Raw genomic sequence first — 18,699 nt, forward strand, 5'->3', positions numbered from 1 at the left:
GCACTCTGTGGACTTCAACTCCCAGAATTCCCCAGCCCGCCATTCTCATTCATATCTTTTTCTTCTGCTCTAAAGAAACATAAACATTAGGCAGCATTTATGATGAATTTCAGATTGTACCAAAGGGCCGGGTTGTAGAAAAAAGTCCACATTGAAAATTTAAAAATCTATTTCCACTAAAATATTTTCCAGGACACAAGTTACACAATACATATTACAAAAGTGCAGGGATTGGAACGGCTGATTTCAATTATTTCTCAAATATTCTTTTCTTAATCAAATTTTGAAAGAGCTTATAAAAATCAGCTAAAAAGGTATTGTTCCATCTATCCGGGTCATTGTGTTATGCTAATTTCTCTGTCTGCAACTTCTTTCTGGGATTTTTTTTATTCCCAAAGAATGCAAGAGCCTTTTCAAAAGACGTGGTTTTCACCTACAGTATAAAGGATCTGGATTTCGCTTCCTTTGCTTTGTTTCAGAAAAAAAAACCCAACAACCCAACAAATCCCTTCAAACAGGTGTTGTTCTCCTGTTGACCATATTGATATGAAGTCCCTCTTTGAATTCCTTTTGAAGGAAATTGTGGACCTGAAGAAAGCCGGCATCCTGCTCTATATTGTAACTTGCTGCTGTGGTGACCTTCAGAGGTTCTCTGGAGAGGGTGTACATGGAGATTTCATTCATCGGAAGAGAACCTGCCATTTTCATCCCCACTGGAGAAATGTCCCTGGATGGAGAAGGTTCTGTGGATCGAGAGCTGGATCTGGACCTCCTTCTTCTGTATCTGTAGCTTGGCATCCTTGCATAAGGGGAAGCAGAAGTCTTAAGGAACTGCTTCTTGGTCTTAAACCTCAGCTCTTTGTTTTTATCAATATAAATGTTCACAGCCAGCACGCCGACTGTTTCTGCCACAATGAAAGACAAGGCTCCAAAGTAAAAAGACCAGCCGTAACTGTATTGGTTCTTTTTGTCCTCATCCCGCTTGTCACTAGGATCGCCTGCATTGCTGGAGATGTAGACAATAATTCCTATTATGTTACTTAATCCTGGGACGGGGGTGGGGGTGGGGGTGGAAATAGCGGAGAGAAATCTGGTTAGGAGAAAAGCTCCAGGAGACAATTATCACAATAACTTTCTTGCCATATCAATTTGCATCTTAGTCTTATAATTAGTCCATGGGCTAATATATTTTCATGCAGTTCTGAGCATGATTTCATTTGCTTTATATTGTTGGACCGGAATCTTAACTATATGTATAAAATGAATAGTTGCCTAGACTTGAAGTACAAAACACTTGGAGAACATCAAGAGCTTTAATTCTGCTTATGTTATTTATGCGGTTTAAGGCAATACTTTCCAACCAACTCTAGGAATGCTCAAAAATAAAATCAATAGTATAAGTCACTGATAACAACAGTTACTAAAGTAAGTTCAATATGGTTGAACGCTTGTCTTACTTAAGGTAGATAAAAGGTGAAGCCATTGGAAGTGCCTTGGGGGGGGGTCATGGGAAGTGTCTCACGTTATTTTAAATTGTTTTTAGATCCAGTAGAATATAGCTTACACTGTCTAAGATACAGTGAACCATCTGCTTAGTTTGGAAAGAACATTGTGGCAAATCTCAGAGAAGAACAAACCCTGATATAGGGTACACCTACTTTATGATGATGAGTGACAGCATTCTTTTTGTAAAATGTGTCAATAACTGCTATGAAGGAGCTGGGTATCCTGTGAGCCCCGGGGAGGTTTCTCAAGACCCTGGCAACTGGAGGAGGATATACAGTGTATTGGCGGTGCGCATGCACACACACCCAAAATCTATGCCTCAAAAAAAACCCCGTAATAATAAGTTTGAGCCTGAGCAAGGTAAGATTTAATTTTCAGGCTTTCACTTGTTAAAACAAAAGCTTATTGCTCTGAGACTAGAATGTAAATCCCAGGTCTCTTTGGGATTCACATTATAATAACAGTAATAAGAAAGATTGTCTTCACGTTTATTATTGGTCTACTTCCTAGTTCTCTTCTCCATCCCTGTTGATTAAAAACAACAACAACCCTGTAATATTTTTGCCTTTACTTCTGAGTGAGAGATGACTGAAAGCAGTCCGTGGAAGAGGCTGAGTTAACACTTGGAAGGACTTCAGGATTGGGGCAGTGGTGAAATTCAATTTTTGTTACTACCGGTTCTGTGGGCATGGCTTGGTGAGCATGGCAGGGGAAGGATATTGCAAAATCTCCATTCCCACCCCACTCCGGGACCAGGCAGAGATGGCATTTGTTGGTTCTCTGAACTACTCAAAATTTCTGCTACCGGTTCTTCAGAACCTGTCCGAACCTGCTGAATTTCACCCCTGGATTGGGGTTATCTAATCAGATCTCATTATCTTCTGAACAGGAGGCTAGTTAGAAAGATGAGCACAACAAATGACACCATAAGGGTATTATCTCTGTTCTGTTTACCTCCAGCCTTTCCAGATTTAACTTCCACACAGAGCCAATATCACTCAGATACTTTTGGAACTGAAGAATTACTGCATTATCAATCATTTTTCCTGAAGTGTAACATTTGTGACTGGTCTATAATTATAAAAGTCTTCTAGAAGTAAGAATGATTCCTCAATAGAGGTTCTTAGTACTGCCTTTTTGAACAGTGGGAAATAAATTCCTGCCACAAGGTGGAATTGATAACTTGAATCAGGGGCTGCATGTTCCCACCCTGGCCAATTTAATTAACTACGGGGCTCCTGAGATAGGAGCTCTCATTTCTCCACATGTACATTCTATATTTTTGAGATCTTCAAACAGAAAAGATTCCTCTATGTGTAAGGTAAGTGATGGCCAAACTTACATCCCTATGATGTGCACTAACATTTCTGGTCACAAAGAATAATGTAAGCTGCTTTCAGCAAATCTAACTATTCTGTATTCTTTCCCTGCAAATCCTGGATTCAGAGTAAGGTACAACAAATTTGTTCTGTGTGAATGTAATGAAAATAGATTCACTTGCTATATTTACATTTTTTTAAGAAATGAAAATGCTCTGGGTTCCTCTAAAGCAGGGGTGTCAAACTCATGTCGTCATGTTGGCAACACATGACATATTGCGACTTTTCTGCTCTTCCCTGAACTGGGCATAGGTGTGGCCAGGATGTGACGCATCCAGTCTGTGGGCCGCAACTTTGACAGCTTGAAGACCTACCTGCATTCCTTTAAAAATGGGAGTGCTCAAATAGTTGTTTTCTATATGGTGGAACACACTTTCCTTCTCTGACACCTTTTATATCCTGCTTTTCTACCCAGAAGACACTCAAAGTATCTCCCAGTGAAACCAAGAGCCTCAGAAGCCTCATTGTTAATCATTATTTGATTTCAATTTAACCTTAGTATTACTAATGCAGATCTAACTCTGCTGCATTTAAATTGAACATTCCAAATGTCCAAGTGCAAACTGGATAGAATCCACAATTACATCCTAAGAGTGGTTAAGAAGTGGTAAGATGAGGCATCATCTGTGTGGGACATCAGAATTAAGATAAGGGAATATAACAATCATGCCAGGGGTTAGCAATCTGGTACCAAATGACTTCAGGAGCCCAAAGATATCAGACTATCTACCACTGAACCGTGGATATTCTGCAAAACTGACCATTTGTTGGCTTATTTTTCAAAAAGGAGGACTGTACTTTTAGAAGTTGATAAAGAAAGAAAAAAATAGCAGCAGAGAGAGGCACCTAACCATGATGAGTTCTTGGGTTTTTAGAGAAAGACCATAGTAGAAACATAGAGGATTTTTTCTTGCTCCTCTGTAAAACTAAGACCTCCTCCCATTCCATTCAAAAATCTATGTGAAAATATGGAGGAGTGGTTTCCATGAAGGTGTTAGAAAGTGAAAAAACACCTACTTTGGTTGCCTTTGGTTGGCTGTTTGATAATTCTTTTTACATTTTATGTAAACACATTTTATATAAAGTGTCAATTATATCACTGCCTTTATTTTCAAGGATGATTCTTGATATCCTAATTTGCTCCATGAGCCAGATGGATGGTTTAGCCTAGGGCTGGTTTGGAAATATATCTACCTGCCTCTCAGGAAGAATAAAAGCAAATAGGGGTCCTAAAAATTATTTGGGGAATGGAGCCTCAATATGGCAATAGGTGGTATTCTGATAAATCCATTCACTGTAATTTATTCTATTATTCCAACCTTTCTTTTTACAGCCATGCTGGGGAAAAAAAGTTTGCAAAAAATAAATTGTGCCTCTCAGCCTGAAGTCTGCAGACTTTATATGGTGGCACTTGGAGCTGTGGAAAGGGAAGGGCTGAAGAAAATAACATTTTTATTCTCTTTCAGTTCCAGCAGAATTGGCTCAGTGAAGGTCTGAACTCAACCAGTAAATCATAAGATCCCTTTGCTGATATTATTTAGAGGACATGACCTTTTCCATTCCCATTGCCCACTGAAAAATTAAAGAAGAAGCCTATAAAATAAAGATGAAGTTACCTGCTGCTACAAAAAGAATTCCAGCACTAAGGATAATGTTGTTTTTGCTGCTGTAAATCCTCCCAGCTCCAATGCAGAGCCCTCCCAGTAACAGCAAGATTGTACTTAGGATGGGGAACACGCTGGAGGCACGTACTATACCTGAGAAAGAAAGGGGACGAGAGAGAAATGGGACCATAAAAGAGGAAGATTGTTTTGCTATCGTTTTTTTAAAAGAAATATAGCAATTAAAAACCAAATTCATATGATTAGTGACAGTTTATTAAACAAATAATATTTACACTCAGCACATTGAGCATTATGTTACTGAAGCTGCTTCCAAATAACATGATTGTCATCAACATCATCAGGCATTCGTAACGGCTGTAAAATCAGCAATATAAAAGTGACACCAACAGAATATCAGAAAATTGCAGGAAATACTCTCAAAAAAGGTGAAAGAAATCCAAATGGTTATCAACATCCTGGAACCTGGAGTCCACCAGGTAATTTATCCAGCTGTGCCAGAATCACCCCGGCCAATATAATGATAGGGAATGAAGGGAACAGTAATGCAATTGGAAAAGTTATCCAGATAAGGAATGCTTTGTATTTGGGCAAAATGTTTGCCTCTGGAATGGGAAGCCGCCCCCAAAACACTGTACCTTCCATTTGCTTTATTTATTTTTTCTCCTGATGAGGTTTTTGCACTTCCTGCTGGAAAATTTATGAGGTTATTACCATAATCAGCTTTCTGGAATCACAATATGGGGAAACATCTTCTGACAAGCTACCAGCTAAAGGGGTTATAAAGAATAACCCAGAAATTAATGCACGGAAGGGAAATGAAAAATGGATGAGCAGATGATGGCATAATGCCAGGGAGGCAGTATTATGAACAGCCATTTGCAGGCATGTGGATTTGGATAATTAAGACTGACTGTATGGGAGCTGTCCTGCCCCATCCAGCCTTCTCTGGGGCTGAAGCCTTAAAGACCAAATGCATAGAGTTTAAAGGGGTGCTTGCTTAGAGGAGGGCAGAAGGGGCATTGGGTGGTCACGTCCTTCTGAGTCTAAGTAATAATCAGCCTTCTTTGTCACGCTTTCAAGGTCTGAGTTGATTGATCAATTTGCATGGTGTTGGCATTTTTCTTTGGTTCCACAGAATTCTGTTCCTTCGCTGCATGTTTGCTGATTTACTTATTTATCACTTTGAAAGTCAGCCTCTTTTCTGCCCTGGAAAATTCTCCAACAGCACTGGGGGAAAGGAGTACAAACCATAAAAGTGAAAAGAATAAGAGGACAAGGAAGAAAAAAGGGAAGGGAAGAAGAGCAGTGCTGAGGAAGACTGACAGAGGGGCTGTGGAAGTAGAGGAAAAATTAGATTTCCAGCATCTTGGAAATTGGCTCCGTCAGGAACGAGCAACACTTGAGCTTGTTTCACAATGTCTCTTTTGCAGATTTTACCAATAAGTAATGGCCATTTTTTAATTCTACACTAAAGGGTAAATTGCAATCACAGTGAGATGCTTACTGATTTGCAAGAGAATTACCTCAGGCAAGAGCTTCAGAACAGGCTCACAATTACCTAGAGACAGAGAAAGAAAAACAGTGGTGCTCATAACTTGGTTTGGCATCCTAGGACAAAATGGATTGAAGACACAAGACCCGGGTTTATTTAATATGATAGAATTTGACCTGGGCTTGTTTGTCAAAGGAACTATTTTAGTATGATTTTATAGGGATCATATTAGTCACGTTGGTTACTTAAGCAATAGTGGGGCATGCTTTCCATCTGCTGTCTAAAAAGCTAAATCTGATAAGTAGAAAGAGTAAGTAAAGGCCCCTAGGTCCATGATGGCAAATCTGTGGCATGGGTGCCAGAAGTGGCACGCAAAGCCCTCTCTATGGGCATGTGCACGTTGTCAGCTGCTCTTCTGGTTTCTGGCAGCTGGTCTTCGTGGGCACCAGAGCACTGGAAAATGGCTGGAAAATGGCCCAAAACGGTCTGGAAAATGGCAAAAAACATTCTGAAAAACAGCCAAAACACAGGCCATTTTCCGGGCTGGTTTCAAGCTGAAAACACCCCCAAAATGACCTGAAAACAGCCTGAAAAATGGCTTGAGAATGCCCCCCCCCCAAAAACCGGCCTGAAAACTGCCAAAGAAACAGGTATGCACGTGCAAGCCAGTTGGTATTTTGGGTTTCCGGGGCTGCAGCATGCGCACACGGGTTCTGATTTGGGCACTTGGTGCCGAAAAAGTTCGCCATCACTGCCCTATGTAAACATTACTAGCCTCAAGTGCAGAAGGAGTCAGATTGAGTCTTTTGCTTCTCAGGTGGAACTGGATAATTCTTTACCTGAAATCTGGAACTGATTTTTTTTTACCACCACATTGATCAGGATGAGTAGTTAATTTTTTGCCAAAGTAGAATATTAAGGAAAACTGGGAATTGTACTTCAGTGACATGTGCAGGCCACCAGTTCCCCATTACCCTAAAAACAATGGATTAGTAGCTCACTTACTTTAAGATATTTTTACACCAGTTCCCCATTTTGCTACAAAGAATACTGAACTAAATGTACTAGTAGCCTGACTTAGTTGGAGATACTTTTAAATAAATGTAAAAAAATCTTCCCTGGTTAATACTGGTTGTAAATGTCAGTTCCAGTTTTAGGGAGAGAATTTTTCAGTTCTACTTGAGAAGGACAAGATTCAATCTGGATCCTTCCTCACTTGGATCTAGTATTCTTTACCAAAACCAGTGTCTTTTCTTATTTTACAGAACATTTTATATTCTTTTGTGTCAGATAAGAGAAATGGTAGAACAATCTCCTTCCCCTAGAGGTTCGTTTAGGCCATAATCTAACAATGTCCAATCAATTCTCAAAGATTACCAAATTTTGCTTGGACAACAAGGGGAAGGTAGCCTTGTTCTGAATCTGGATTGATACTGGCTGTGTGAACATGTGTAAATCTAGTATGGGCCATATGTGATCTTCCAAGTATTGGGAAACTCCAGTGACAATAAGCCTTAACCAATATGGCAACTTTGTGAGGGATATATGCAATATAACAAATTTGCAATCTAGTAATTCATTGTAATTGCCAGGAGGATGAGTGTTTTGGATTAAATGTATTCAGGGAAAAAATCCTCTAGTATTAAAAAAGGAAGCCAGAAAGAAAACTCTAAAGACCTCCTGGTTGCCATATAAATGTGACTGATTATGCCCTAATTAACATCACATTGGAAATCTATGGAATGCTTGCTCTTTAAACTCAGCACCTTATTTTCTGATTTGTGATCTTCAGTACAACAATCCATAAATATACTCATAGCATATTCCACTGTGTTTAATGGTCTCTACTCTTAAGATTCATAACTGTACTTTGATTTAATCCCTTTGCTGTTTCCTCAAACATCTTAAAACAACTTAAAACAGGAATAGGTGATGTTTAACTCCCATCAGTTGTAGACATCATGGCTAACTGCAAGGAATCAGGGAAGCTGCAGACTAGTAGTTGTCTAGAAGACAGTATATTATTTATACTTGTTGCAATAGCAAACAATCCAGTGTTATTCTTCCACATTACATTAAATTGCTGACCAAACCTGACAAAAAGCTACCTAAGTATATTCCTATGATTCTTGCCACTTACATAAATATTCTGTCAATTGAAATAGGAATAAAGGAGATTTAAGTTCTGTCATCAACAGCATTGTCGTGAAAATCTTAATAATGTTGTGTTAGCCTCTGAGGCGAACAAATAACAGTTAGGCCTCTAGGACTACAAACTTGATCTCTCATCTGAGAGCCAGGAAATGTTTGTAGAGATATCTAATTCCTCCTGCTTCAATTTAAAAGTGTATAAATGAGGGAGGGTACTGTTTTGGCTACACCGTTTACACATATTGATAAATCTGGCAATGTTTGTAAGAATTAAGGCACAACAATTGCAGCCACCATCTTCAAAAAGTAGAAGAGATGTCTCTGCCTATCAGCATCTCCAAGAGAAATTAAGGGATCAGGTGAATGGACAAAATTTAATAGTTCAGGTGTAGGCTGGTTTTACAAAGAGTTGGTCGACTATGAGTCTTTCCTAGTACTCCAGCATCTTAATAAGAAATACCAAATGCTATAATCTTCTCATAGGGAGCCTTCACAGACTTATAATCAGTAATTGATTCTATTTCCAAAACAGAACATGGATGGTCCATTGGAAATTTCTTAGATTGTATTGTTATGGTCTTTAGCCAAGATATAAGAACATCACGCCTGCCATAAAAAATACAATGTAAGTTACAACGAAGAATACTTCAATATATAAAAGGAGAAATTCCAAATAAAAAACCATTTTGATATTTAATTTATAACTCTATAAATTTATAACTGGAAATACGACAACATACAGCATTTATGGACTATGTCTTTGCAAAAACATAGTTCTAGTTGATTGTGACTTCATCTTCTTGGCAATACTGAACCAGGACACACTAGGCTCTTCTAAAGCCTCTTGGGAGCTTGATAGCAGCACTGCATTATCCCTCTAAAGTAAGATGGAGATAAACCCATCTGCCAGTGTAGGAGATGAACATTTGGGTTGCCTAAAGGCCCATAGATATTATTATTATTAAACAAAAGTGGAGAAGCATCCAGCCTTGTTAAACACTTTTGGAACAGCATTTGACAAGTATCTCTAATGATCACCTTTCACCTTCAAAAAGGTGCTGTTATACAGAGTCTAAATAAGAAATAATGAATGGGGATCATTCTCATAGATATTTTCATCATCATCATCATCATCATCATCATCATCATCATCATATTAAGTTATTTCAGGAAATAGTGCTTCCTTTAATAACAAGGACTTGTTTTTTCTTCCTTGCAAATGAATGTTAATTTTCTAGAATTGCAGACTCAATTCTGATTATCCTGAACAGAGACAAGTGAGAATGCAGATTTCCCTTGAAAACTGTCACATAATATAGGTTGTGCTCTACATGCCTAGAAATGAAGCAATGTGAGCAGATCATGCTCCAATAAAAGTCCCCATAAAGCATTGCTATTCATTATGTGGCAGCTGTTCATTCCGCTTGGTTTCCTTCCAGGCTCTAGGAAAAAGGGAAGATTAGCGACCAAGACTTGCTATCAACTCAGTCATGCAAGCTAAGACATTTTTTTGTGCTAACTATAGCCTCTTGATGCCTGAATATTTTCAGACGACATCATACGTGAATGAAGATTGGTTTCAGTGAAGTTGCACCTGCTGTAGTGAAAAGGATAAATTGGTCTCACTCTTCTGGATGTCCAGCATCTGCTCAACCTCTTGGGCAACCTCAGAAATCTCATTACAGTCAAATGAATATTTCAGCATGACAACAAGTGGCTTTCATGTTAGCTGAAGCTCTGGGTAGAGCAAGACATGGAGTATCTTATATTCTTACTGATGATGCTACACAGCAAACTCTTAGTTGGAAAGCATAATATGTTATATTTATGCTCCTATGCACATTTTTACTTGTTTCTTTCTTGAGGTCCAAGAAAGCTCTTAAAATCTGGTTTTCATCCTAGAGGTCTGGATATAATGTATTTTGGGAACACAGCTGTGATTTCTTGTTGCTGTTATTATTGTTTTAGACTGGGCTATCTGTCTGGTTTTATTTATTTATTTGTAATTATTTTTTACTTTTTTGGGTTCTTTATGCTGGTCAGAGTCCATCTGAGTTGGATGGCTATAACAAAGAAAAAAAAATCTGAAATCACAATTGCCAATTCTTTAGCTGGCCTTCATGTGCATTGAGAAAACCTAGGGCAGGAGTTAGCAACCCGTGGCTCTGAAGCTGCATGTGGCTCTTTCATCCCTCTGCTGTGGCTCCCACTCACCAGTCAGCTCCACAATTGATAGGGATTTCAGTTAGGACAGATAGAGAAAAAAGGAGACGTGCTAGGTGGGGGAACCGGACTTCCGCTTGGCTCCAGAACTGAATGGGGGTGGGGTGGGGGTCCAGTTAGGACCTATGCAGCTCTTTGAGTGTTTAAGGTTGCCGACCCCTGACCTAGGGTATTATAATTTATCAACATAGTATATTGTATGTCTGGATCTAAGTAGGCTGGCCATTTGTAATTGATAGACAGAACTTTTGTCAATGCACACATTTTCTAAGTGCCATCCAAGATTTTTTGGTACGGCACCTAATGTGCTAATGTCCATTGAGGCCGTTTTCAATTTCAATTTTCAGATCTTGATACTCTGTGATCTTCTCCAATTCTTCGTCTTGTATTCTACTATCTCCTCGTATTGCCATATCGCTTATCCACAATTGATTATTATGAATAGTTGCAGAGTCAGCCAGATGTTCAGACTGGATTTGGCATTTTTATCTACATACCGAGTTCTTTCCAAGGACCTGGGATATGTAAATATTGATGTTTGATAGTGTTAGAGATATTGTCGCAGGATGTAAGCTGTTCTGAATATAGCTGTCTTTTGCAATTGACTGATGATGAATTTGTCAGTGCCAGTGTTGTTCAAATGGTGCTCTGGTTGTTTTGGGATTGCAGCCAAGGTGCCTATTACTATTGGTACTACTTTTGCTGTATTTTGCCACTAGTCATTCTATTTCCATTTGCAGGTCGTTGTAATTTGTGATTTTTCTCCAGTTCTTTCACTACTATTCTGCTGTCTTCAGGTACTATCAGATCCATTAGCCAGACTTTTTTTTGTCTTTCTTATCTACAATTGTCAAATCTGGGGTGTTATATGGGAGGTACTTATTTGTCTGAATTCTAAAATCCCAGAGCACTTTAGCTTCTGGCAGCCGTGATCTCACATAGTTGTGTGTATCATAATATTATTACCTGGCATTTTTTTTTAATAGAAACATCATTAAGTAAAAGAATGAGAGAGAAATAATGGACAAAAGGAAAGAAAGAACTAAAGTCTCCTTTTCAAAATAATTGTGGGGTGACTGGCACTAAGAACCAACTGTGTATGGGCATTATAAGAATTATAAACTCCAATAATATTGATTGTTTAATGTTTAAGGAGAGGGGGGGGAAGACTAAAGTAACTAAAGGCTTTATTACCATTGTTGTCTATTTCAGCCATTCAGGAGAGTCTTCTTAGGTTAAATGGAGTCATGTTTATCATACTTCCTTGGTATTATTCCCTAGAACAACATAATATCAACTAGGCAATCTCTGGATATTTCATTATTAAATTTATATGCTGCTACAACTGGGACACTAATTTCCATAACTTTTACCCACCTGCCACACTAACTGAAAGTTTTGTGAGTTTTGCAGCCATAACCCTGGATAGGAACTAAGCAGAGGAAGGTTGTTCAGTTAATATGTAAGTATTTTTGAACTTTCAGAGAATTAAAAAAGTATTCACCAAAGAGACTAAGCTGACATTTTTTTAATCTCATGCAAGACTAATTAAATCTTGGAATTCAAGTCTTTACATCTTAAAAAATGAAGAAACTAATCCACTCTGGTCTTTTCACAAAGAATAATACCAGAACATTTAATTATTTAAACTTTTCTTCTTTTTTACTGAGGAAACAAACTTCTAATTTGTCTGAGCTTAAAAATGAGAACCAATTATCCTATCATTGTCTAACAGGTATGTTTTAGTGTGAGGATTCCTGCTAAATAATTTGACATAGGACATATCAAAAGAGCTAGTTGAACATATCAAAACCATTTCTTATTCATGCTTTCTTTACTGGCATAGAGGTTTATTTTAATTTGTCTGTGAGAAGGGATTCTGTTTCAATTTTGAATTCTCTCATTTTCCTTAAACCTGAATCCTGAAAACTGCTGGATAATTTGAAAATAAAGGCAGCATGTTGCTGTCAGCCCTTCTATAGTTACTGTATTAGATCAGTGGCCTACAGCTGAACTGACTACTGAACCGTATGCTTTGCAGCTTTGCACCTTATTGTTCTAAATACTGTGACAGAATATATTATTTTCATGTCACTGCCTGTACATTTACATTTTTGTCAAGTTGCTTTATTTTATTTATTTAAAATGGCTTTAATGCTATGTCAGACTTTCTCCTTACACAGCTAATGGCAAAAAAAAAGACCTAAAACAAAAAAATAAAAGACACCTCCCCAATAAATAATATGTACAAAAATAATATCCTATGACTTATAATATCCCTAATTTAAAGCAACCTATCAGAATACTCAATAAATTACAGCTATTCTGATACTGCTACTATGCATCTCAGGTAATATGTTCCTTAATTTTACCATCCCGAAGGATCTTTCAGAAAGACAATTTTTAATAACTTTCTAAGAATCACAAATAGGAATATAGTTCTAGCACTAGAGCAACTGAAAACGAGTTCCCGCCTGCTGAATGTGAGAAGACATGGAAAGACACAGCAACTATCTCCTGCAGATTTGCCTTGTGATGGGTGGGTAGATTCTGTTTGTGTCAACCTCTATAGTAGGCCAAACTAAGAAACTTAATGCCCTATCGGCCAGGAATACTTTTTATTGTCACATCTGTAGTAACATAATCTTGCAAGTTGCCCTCCATCACTTATCTTTGTGTAAACTAGGGAAGGGCCTAGATCTCTCTAATTAATTTCTTGGAATGGGTTCAAGACCGCCTTATTTGATTGTTGCCTTTGTAGCAGCTCTTCCTGTTCTCCTTCTAGACCAGGCCTGTCAGACTGGTGGTCCACAGGCCAGATGTGTCACATGCAGGCCACACCCACCCTAACTCCGCAAAGGCAAAAAAATGTCGTGATACACGCAATCGTGTTCTAGATGATTCCCAATGCCCTTTACAGTTTGGAGAAAACCAAACTATAAGCCTTGTAACTCTTTCTAAACTATTACTAGCACTGTGCTAAAAAATAGTTGGGAAGACAATGTAGCTCCCACAGTACCAATGTTATATGGCTATAGCTAGTAGATCCAGTCAGCATGTAAGCACCTACTTCTGCGCCAATGGCGGTTTCCAAATAGTCTTCAAGGGCAGGCCCATGTGGAATGCATTACAACCGAGGGGAAAAGCACATTGCCAAAACCTCCTGCCCCAGAAATGCTAGCAGTTGGCATCCCAGCTGTCGTTATTTGGAATCTTATTATTACCAGTGAGTGTTAAAAGACAAATCCTACACTTCTGCCATTTATAGAGTAGAAGCTCTATATAAACTTGATTTCTAACTGTTTTATAATATAAATGTTTTCAGCAGCATTATGCGGCTTTTCAAGTAGCTGTAACTCTTCCAATATGAGAAAGCTAAAAAGATAGGTTTAGCTATCACCTGCAATTCCTATCTCTTCTTCCCAAGGCAGGAAAAAATGGTGATTTTCTAATTTTTCTGACAGATTGGCTAGAAAAATCAGCTGACTAACGAGAGAGGCTTTTAAGCAGAGACTGAAAACATTCAGGAGAAGCAGTATACAGTACATCACGGTTGAGAAACAGAGCTCACACAGAAGAATAATTAGGTGTAACATAGGAGAGGAAAACAGTAAATGGAAGCATACAAATGTGGATAAATCAGGAAGGAGGCTCACTGAGATAACATGAAGTTGATGTCGTGTATATCTTTTTGAGGGATAATCAGAATATAAAAGAAAAATAAATAACTAGCAGAAGCAATAAATGATTATTACTTGGTGTGGGGGGAATGTGTACAAGCAGCAAAGATAAGAACAAACAGACTGATGTTGGGGAATAAGTGGTGGTGGGATTTTGCAGATTTGCCCCAAACTGACCTGGGTCAGTGAGAAATACTGTGTGATTTAGATATATGCAGTCATGACTTATTTGTTCAAAGCAGTTGATCAAACCCACTTATCACCCTCTCTACCTCTGTTGAGTGGGGCAATTCTTTAATGAGTGGGAAGTCATTTAATAACAAGGGCTGTTACTTTATTCTCAGGATCTTGGAATATAAACATTTAGGAACTTAAAATGTATGGTGGAATCCAGCAGCAGAAACCTGATAGCAAACTGTGTAAAGTCTATTGCAAAATAAAGGAAGCAAATGGAAACCACAGTGGCGCTAAATAGCCATAATTATCCCCTCTCTCATTGCAGGCTGTTACACTGAGGCACCGCTGGTTACTTCTTTTATGGTTCTTCATAGGAGATTCTGCCAAAACCAGAACAAATGGACCCAGCCACAGAAATTTGGCAGCCAAATAGGTAGAGACTCTGGGGTTGTACAAAAGCCTTCACAAGCTGCTTATATTTTATGGGCTATTTGTCTTTGGTACAGATATACCAGTGGATTTTCAACAATGTAAAATTGAAATCTTGTTAATTAAAATGACAAAATTATTGATTCAAAATTTCTGGGGGTGTTAATACAATGGTAATCACTTTCATGCATGAAAATCCAAGCATTATATTCAGATTGTTTTTCTAAAAAGAAACAAATCACACAGAACTCTTCTTCCAAGAACCAATACCTATTTAAATAAATTTTGGCTTTAAAAAAAAAAAAACTTACGGAGAAGATATTCAGAGCTATCATGATCATAGTCATTGTCTTCAGGGAAATGGTTGATTCGAAAACAGTGTCCCTTGTATATCCCTGCAAAAGAAGAAAACATCCAAAGAAATCAATGAAGGGGGGCATTTTCCTGGAGATTTACTCAGTCAAAAGAATCAAGATTTCTGAAGTATTTGAATTGTCCCTTGAATTCAACAAGTGATTTATAATAATATTTTGGGACACATGTTAAGGAAACAGAAATAATTCTGCTAATGCAAACATACCTCATCTTGTTGTCTTTGTCCAAAAGCAAGACTAGAACTCAGTGGTGGGTTGCTAACTGGTTTACTACTGGTTCGCTTGTGCTTGCGCGTGCAACACTTCTGTGCATGTGCAGAAACATCCGGACTGGTGGGCAGAGCCTCCCACCACCGCCACTACTGGCTCGGCTGAACCGGCAGCAACCCACCTCTGCTAGAACTCATGGCCACAAGAGTTTCTACCTCTGTGCCTTTAATTGCTATACCAATATGGCTTTCAATTTCATTGTATAATGCTTGAAATGTTTGGATTTTACTGTATATTTTTTGAATTGATGGTGTATCTGGACCATAAACTCTTCATAATGTTCCTTCCCTTCCAATATGTGAATATTCAGAAGTCTTAAAGTACAAATAATAAAAATAATAAAAGAAAATTATTTCCTGTCTCTTTTAATTGTTCTTTTTTAGTGTTATCTATACAGTATTAAACTTCCTGGCTAGTGCCCTGGTCCAGGGCCCATGAGACTAACATACTTAAGGTTTTTCTTGAACAGAACAACACCAGCACAAAATCTTTTCATTCCTTTCCTAATAATGCAAGCTGGAATTGGTCTTTTTACAGTCACCTCATATTGAGTTGATTAAGTGGAAACAAGTGCCCTCTCATATTGGGTTTCAATGACATTCTGCCATCTAGGAACACCTACCTAGTGAAGAGCAATATAAATCCTCAAGCACAATTTATTGGACCCAGTAACAAGAAATGTAGGGTTTTGTGCCTACATTTTTCATGAAAGAAGAGAGCCAACTTGCTTTTTCACTCTTTAAAACTAGTTGATAGGATCTCCACACATATTCACTTTAGATTAGAGCATATGCAGAATTGGTTTATATTAGCAAGCAATCCTGTATCTGCCTCTTCAGAAGAAAATCCCCCTTATGGTCAAGGTAAATTGCATAGGATTGAATTGTTGATGTACGCAACAGCTGTGCTGTAAACAATTAAATTGTGTGTTGTGTCAACTCTTTAAGGCCACACAATCACTCACTTAACTAAAATGGGATTGGATAAAGTAAAATGTTTTGTCAAGAGCAGTATTTCATTATCTACCAGGGGATTAGTTCTCCATTGTCTTGAGAAAATGGACCTTCTCTAAGAACTTTGTGTCTCTCTAGTATCCCCTTGTTATTTCCTTCCTTTCTTTATGTGGCCACACATGGGGTGAGGAAAGGGTCAGAGATGCGTAAGAATAAACAAACTTTTTGGTTGTACTGACCATCCTTATTGTACCATATAAGTATTGGGAGAAGAAATTCCTGGTCTCTTTAGCAATTGCCAAGCAACCTAAACAAAACAAGCAAGTCCATAATACAACCAGCCAGTCTTTTGGAGCGAATAACAATAAATTTAGCAATAATAATGATAACAACTCCTGGTTTGGGTGCCCAGTACATATTGCGCAGTGTCCAATTTTCTCAAATCCTTGTTTCCAATCTTTCTCAGGCAATCTGCTGTTATAATTTGCACATTTTCAGCTCATAAACAACGGGTCTCTTTTGATCTGAGCTTCTCCTTCTTGATTTCTGACAGAAGTAGACTATCCTTTTCCCCCTCGTCCTTCAAGGAGGCTTTAATTTAAATGTCTAGATGAAATGTCAGTTTTGTGAGATTCTGTAAGGAGGTGTTGAAGGTTGTCATACACATGTTATGCCCACCAAGGTAATTGACCGGATGTGCTTTGTGGAGATTTGATGCATTACAGATTTGCTTTATGGAGAAACGAGGGGAAAACAGTGGTTGGAGGAAGAGGAAATCTGGAAAAAAAAAACCTACCTGGAGGAGATTGCACATCTGATTTTGAGACATTGAAAAGAGGAAGTTGCTCTGTGAGTTAGGAAATAATATTTCCAGGAGGAAAAATGCACAGAAGGAAAAAAGTTGCATCAATCAATTATTGCTTGACATTCTGCAATGCTGGAATACTTATCCATATGCCTGACCACATGTTGCTGGTTGCATATGCTCTGCCTTTTGAAGTCTTAGCCGTATATGAGACAGGGTTTCTACTGGAAAGAGACTCTAACTGCATCTGTGCGCAATGACAAATGTTGCTTTATGTTTTATGAAAAAGCCTTGTGTGGAGCATGTGCTCTCTTACCCCCACCCCACCCCTTCCTGCAAGGCGGAGGAGATAATCCTCCTTTCTTTTCTATTTTCAGTTAAATATAATACATACGGATCCTAAAATGTCTATTGAAATAAACCAGCTTTGTAAGTCATGGAAATGGGCTTGCTTCTTGCCCTAAACTACACACTTTCTTATGAGCCCATTCAGAGAGCTTAACGGCTGATCAATGCATTCTGCAAATGCTGGTAACATAATTATGAAAATTTGTTAGTAAGTAGATGTCAGGGAAGATAATTGCAAGCATTTGGAGTTATATCAATCAGCTTCGATTCTTGCTGTGTTAATAACTCGACTGCATTTCAAATACGCTCTTTTCTTGTGGCTGCTTCTCCCAAGTGTGATGGTGTCATTGTGCTTATTAAAAAATGGAAAATCACATCCCAATCCTTTACCTTGTTATGAATCCCCTTTCCACAGATGAATGTGATGGAAAAGCTTAGTCTAATTACCAACATTCTCAGTTGGGGAATAGGAGTGACATCAACATTCAGAATCAGTTGCAAGTGACCTGTTATCTGATCAAAACAACGTGATGATCTTAAGACGCACCATACATTTGACTCAGAAACAAAAAGGAGGCTGATAAAACTAGAGCAATCACAAAAGAACTGTAGGAAAAATAGAAAACGCTCTAGGCTGGAGTAAAGGAGAACAAAAAATCCCAATCTTACATATTCCCCAGTTGATTGAAGGATTGTGCTCATCATAATTATTGAAGATTTTTACTGTTTTCTGTAGTTACACATTATCCAGCATTCATCAAGAAAGGGGCAGATTATACATACTGTAAACAAACAAGGAAACATGTTTTTGCTTAAGTTTAAATGGGTCTCTTTTATTATTTTCAACTGCCAGCTTCCTGATATCCTCTTTAAACCATTGGTGTTTATATTTACAGAGTCCTCCTGTCACAACCTCTTTCTATCTCTACCCTTATTTCTTCCTACAATCCTGTCTACTCCTTATGTTCATCCAAATAGAGTTTTATTTTGGTTTCTCACTCCAGGTTGCTGTTATACAGGATTTTAGCCTTTAGAATCTGGCCCTATTATTCTAGAAACCAGCACCTTAATGTAAGACCCAAAGAACCAAGCAAAACATATGCAATTACTACTGAGTAGTTCCCTGTATTGTTGTTAACTTACAGGCAGAATCTTGCCAGACTAAATCAATTAGCTGCATAACTATAGATATCCTCTGTGAATTGCAAGGGAAGGTCTGTCCTTGCGTTTTTCCTGCCTACCAGATATTCCAAGTTCTGGCGTCTCTTTGCCTTCCAAGAAAGAGCC

At 38.2% G+C, this 18,699-nt stretch overlaps 1 protein-coding gene across 1 annotated transcript in view; it reads right to left on the reverse strand.

Annotated features, from left to right (window-relative positions):
• Positions 1-510: 510 nt before the first annotated feature.
• Positions 511-18,699, reverse strand: part of CACNG4 (calcium voltage-gated channel auxiliary subunit gamma 4) — a 95,605-nt gene continuing 77,416 nt past the window's right edge. The window contains exons 2-4 of the mRNA XM_032211509.1: positions 14,974-15,057; positions 4,502-4,642; positions 511-1,046 (exon numbers count right to left, since the gene is read on the reverse strand). Coding sequence (XP_032067400.1) covers positions 511-1,046; positions 4,502-4,642; positions 14,974-15,057 — 761 coding nt within the window. The remainder of the gene's footprint in view (positions 1,047-4,501; positions 4,643-14,973; positions 15,058-18,699) is intronic.

The sequence above is a fragment of the Thamnophis elegans genome, chromosome 2 (assembly GCF_009769535.1).
Source record: "Thamnophis elegans isolate rThaEle1 chromosome 2, rThaEle1.pri, whole genome shotgun sequence".
NCBI classification, from domain to species: Eukaryota; Metazoa; Chordata; class Lepidosauria; order Squamata; family Colubridae; genus Thamnophis; species Thamnophis elegans.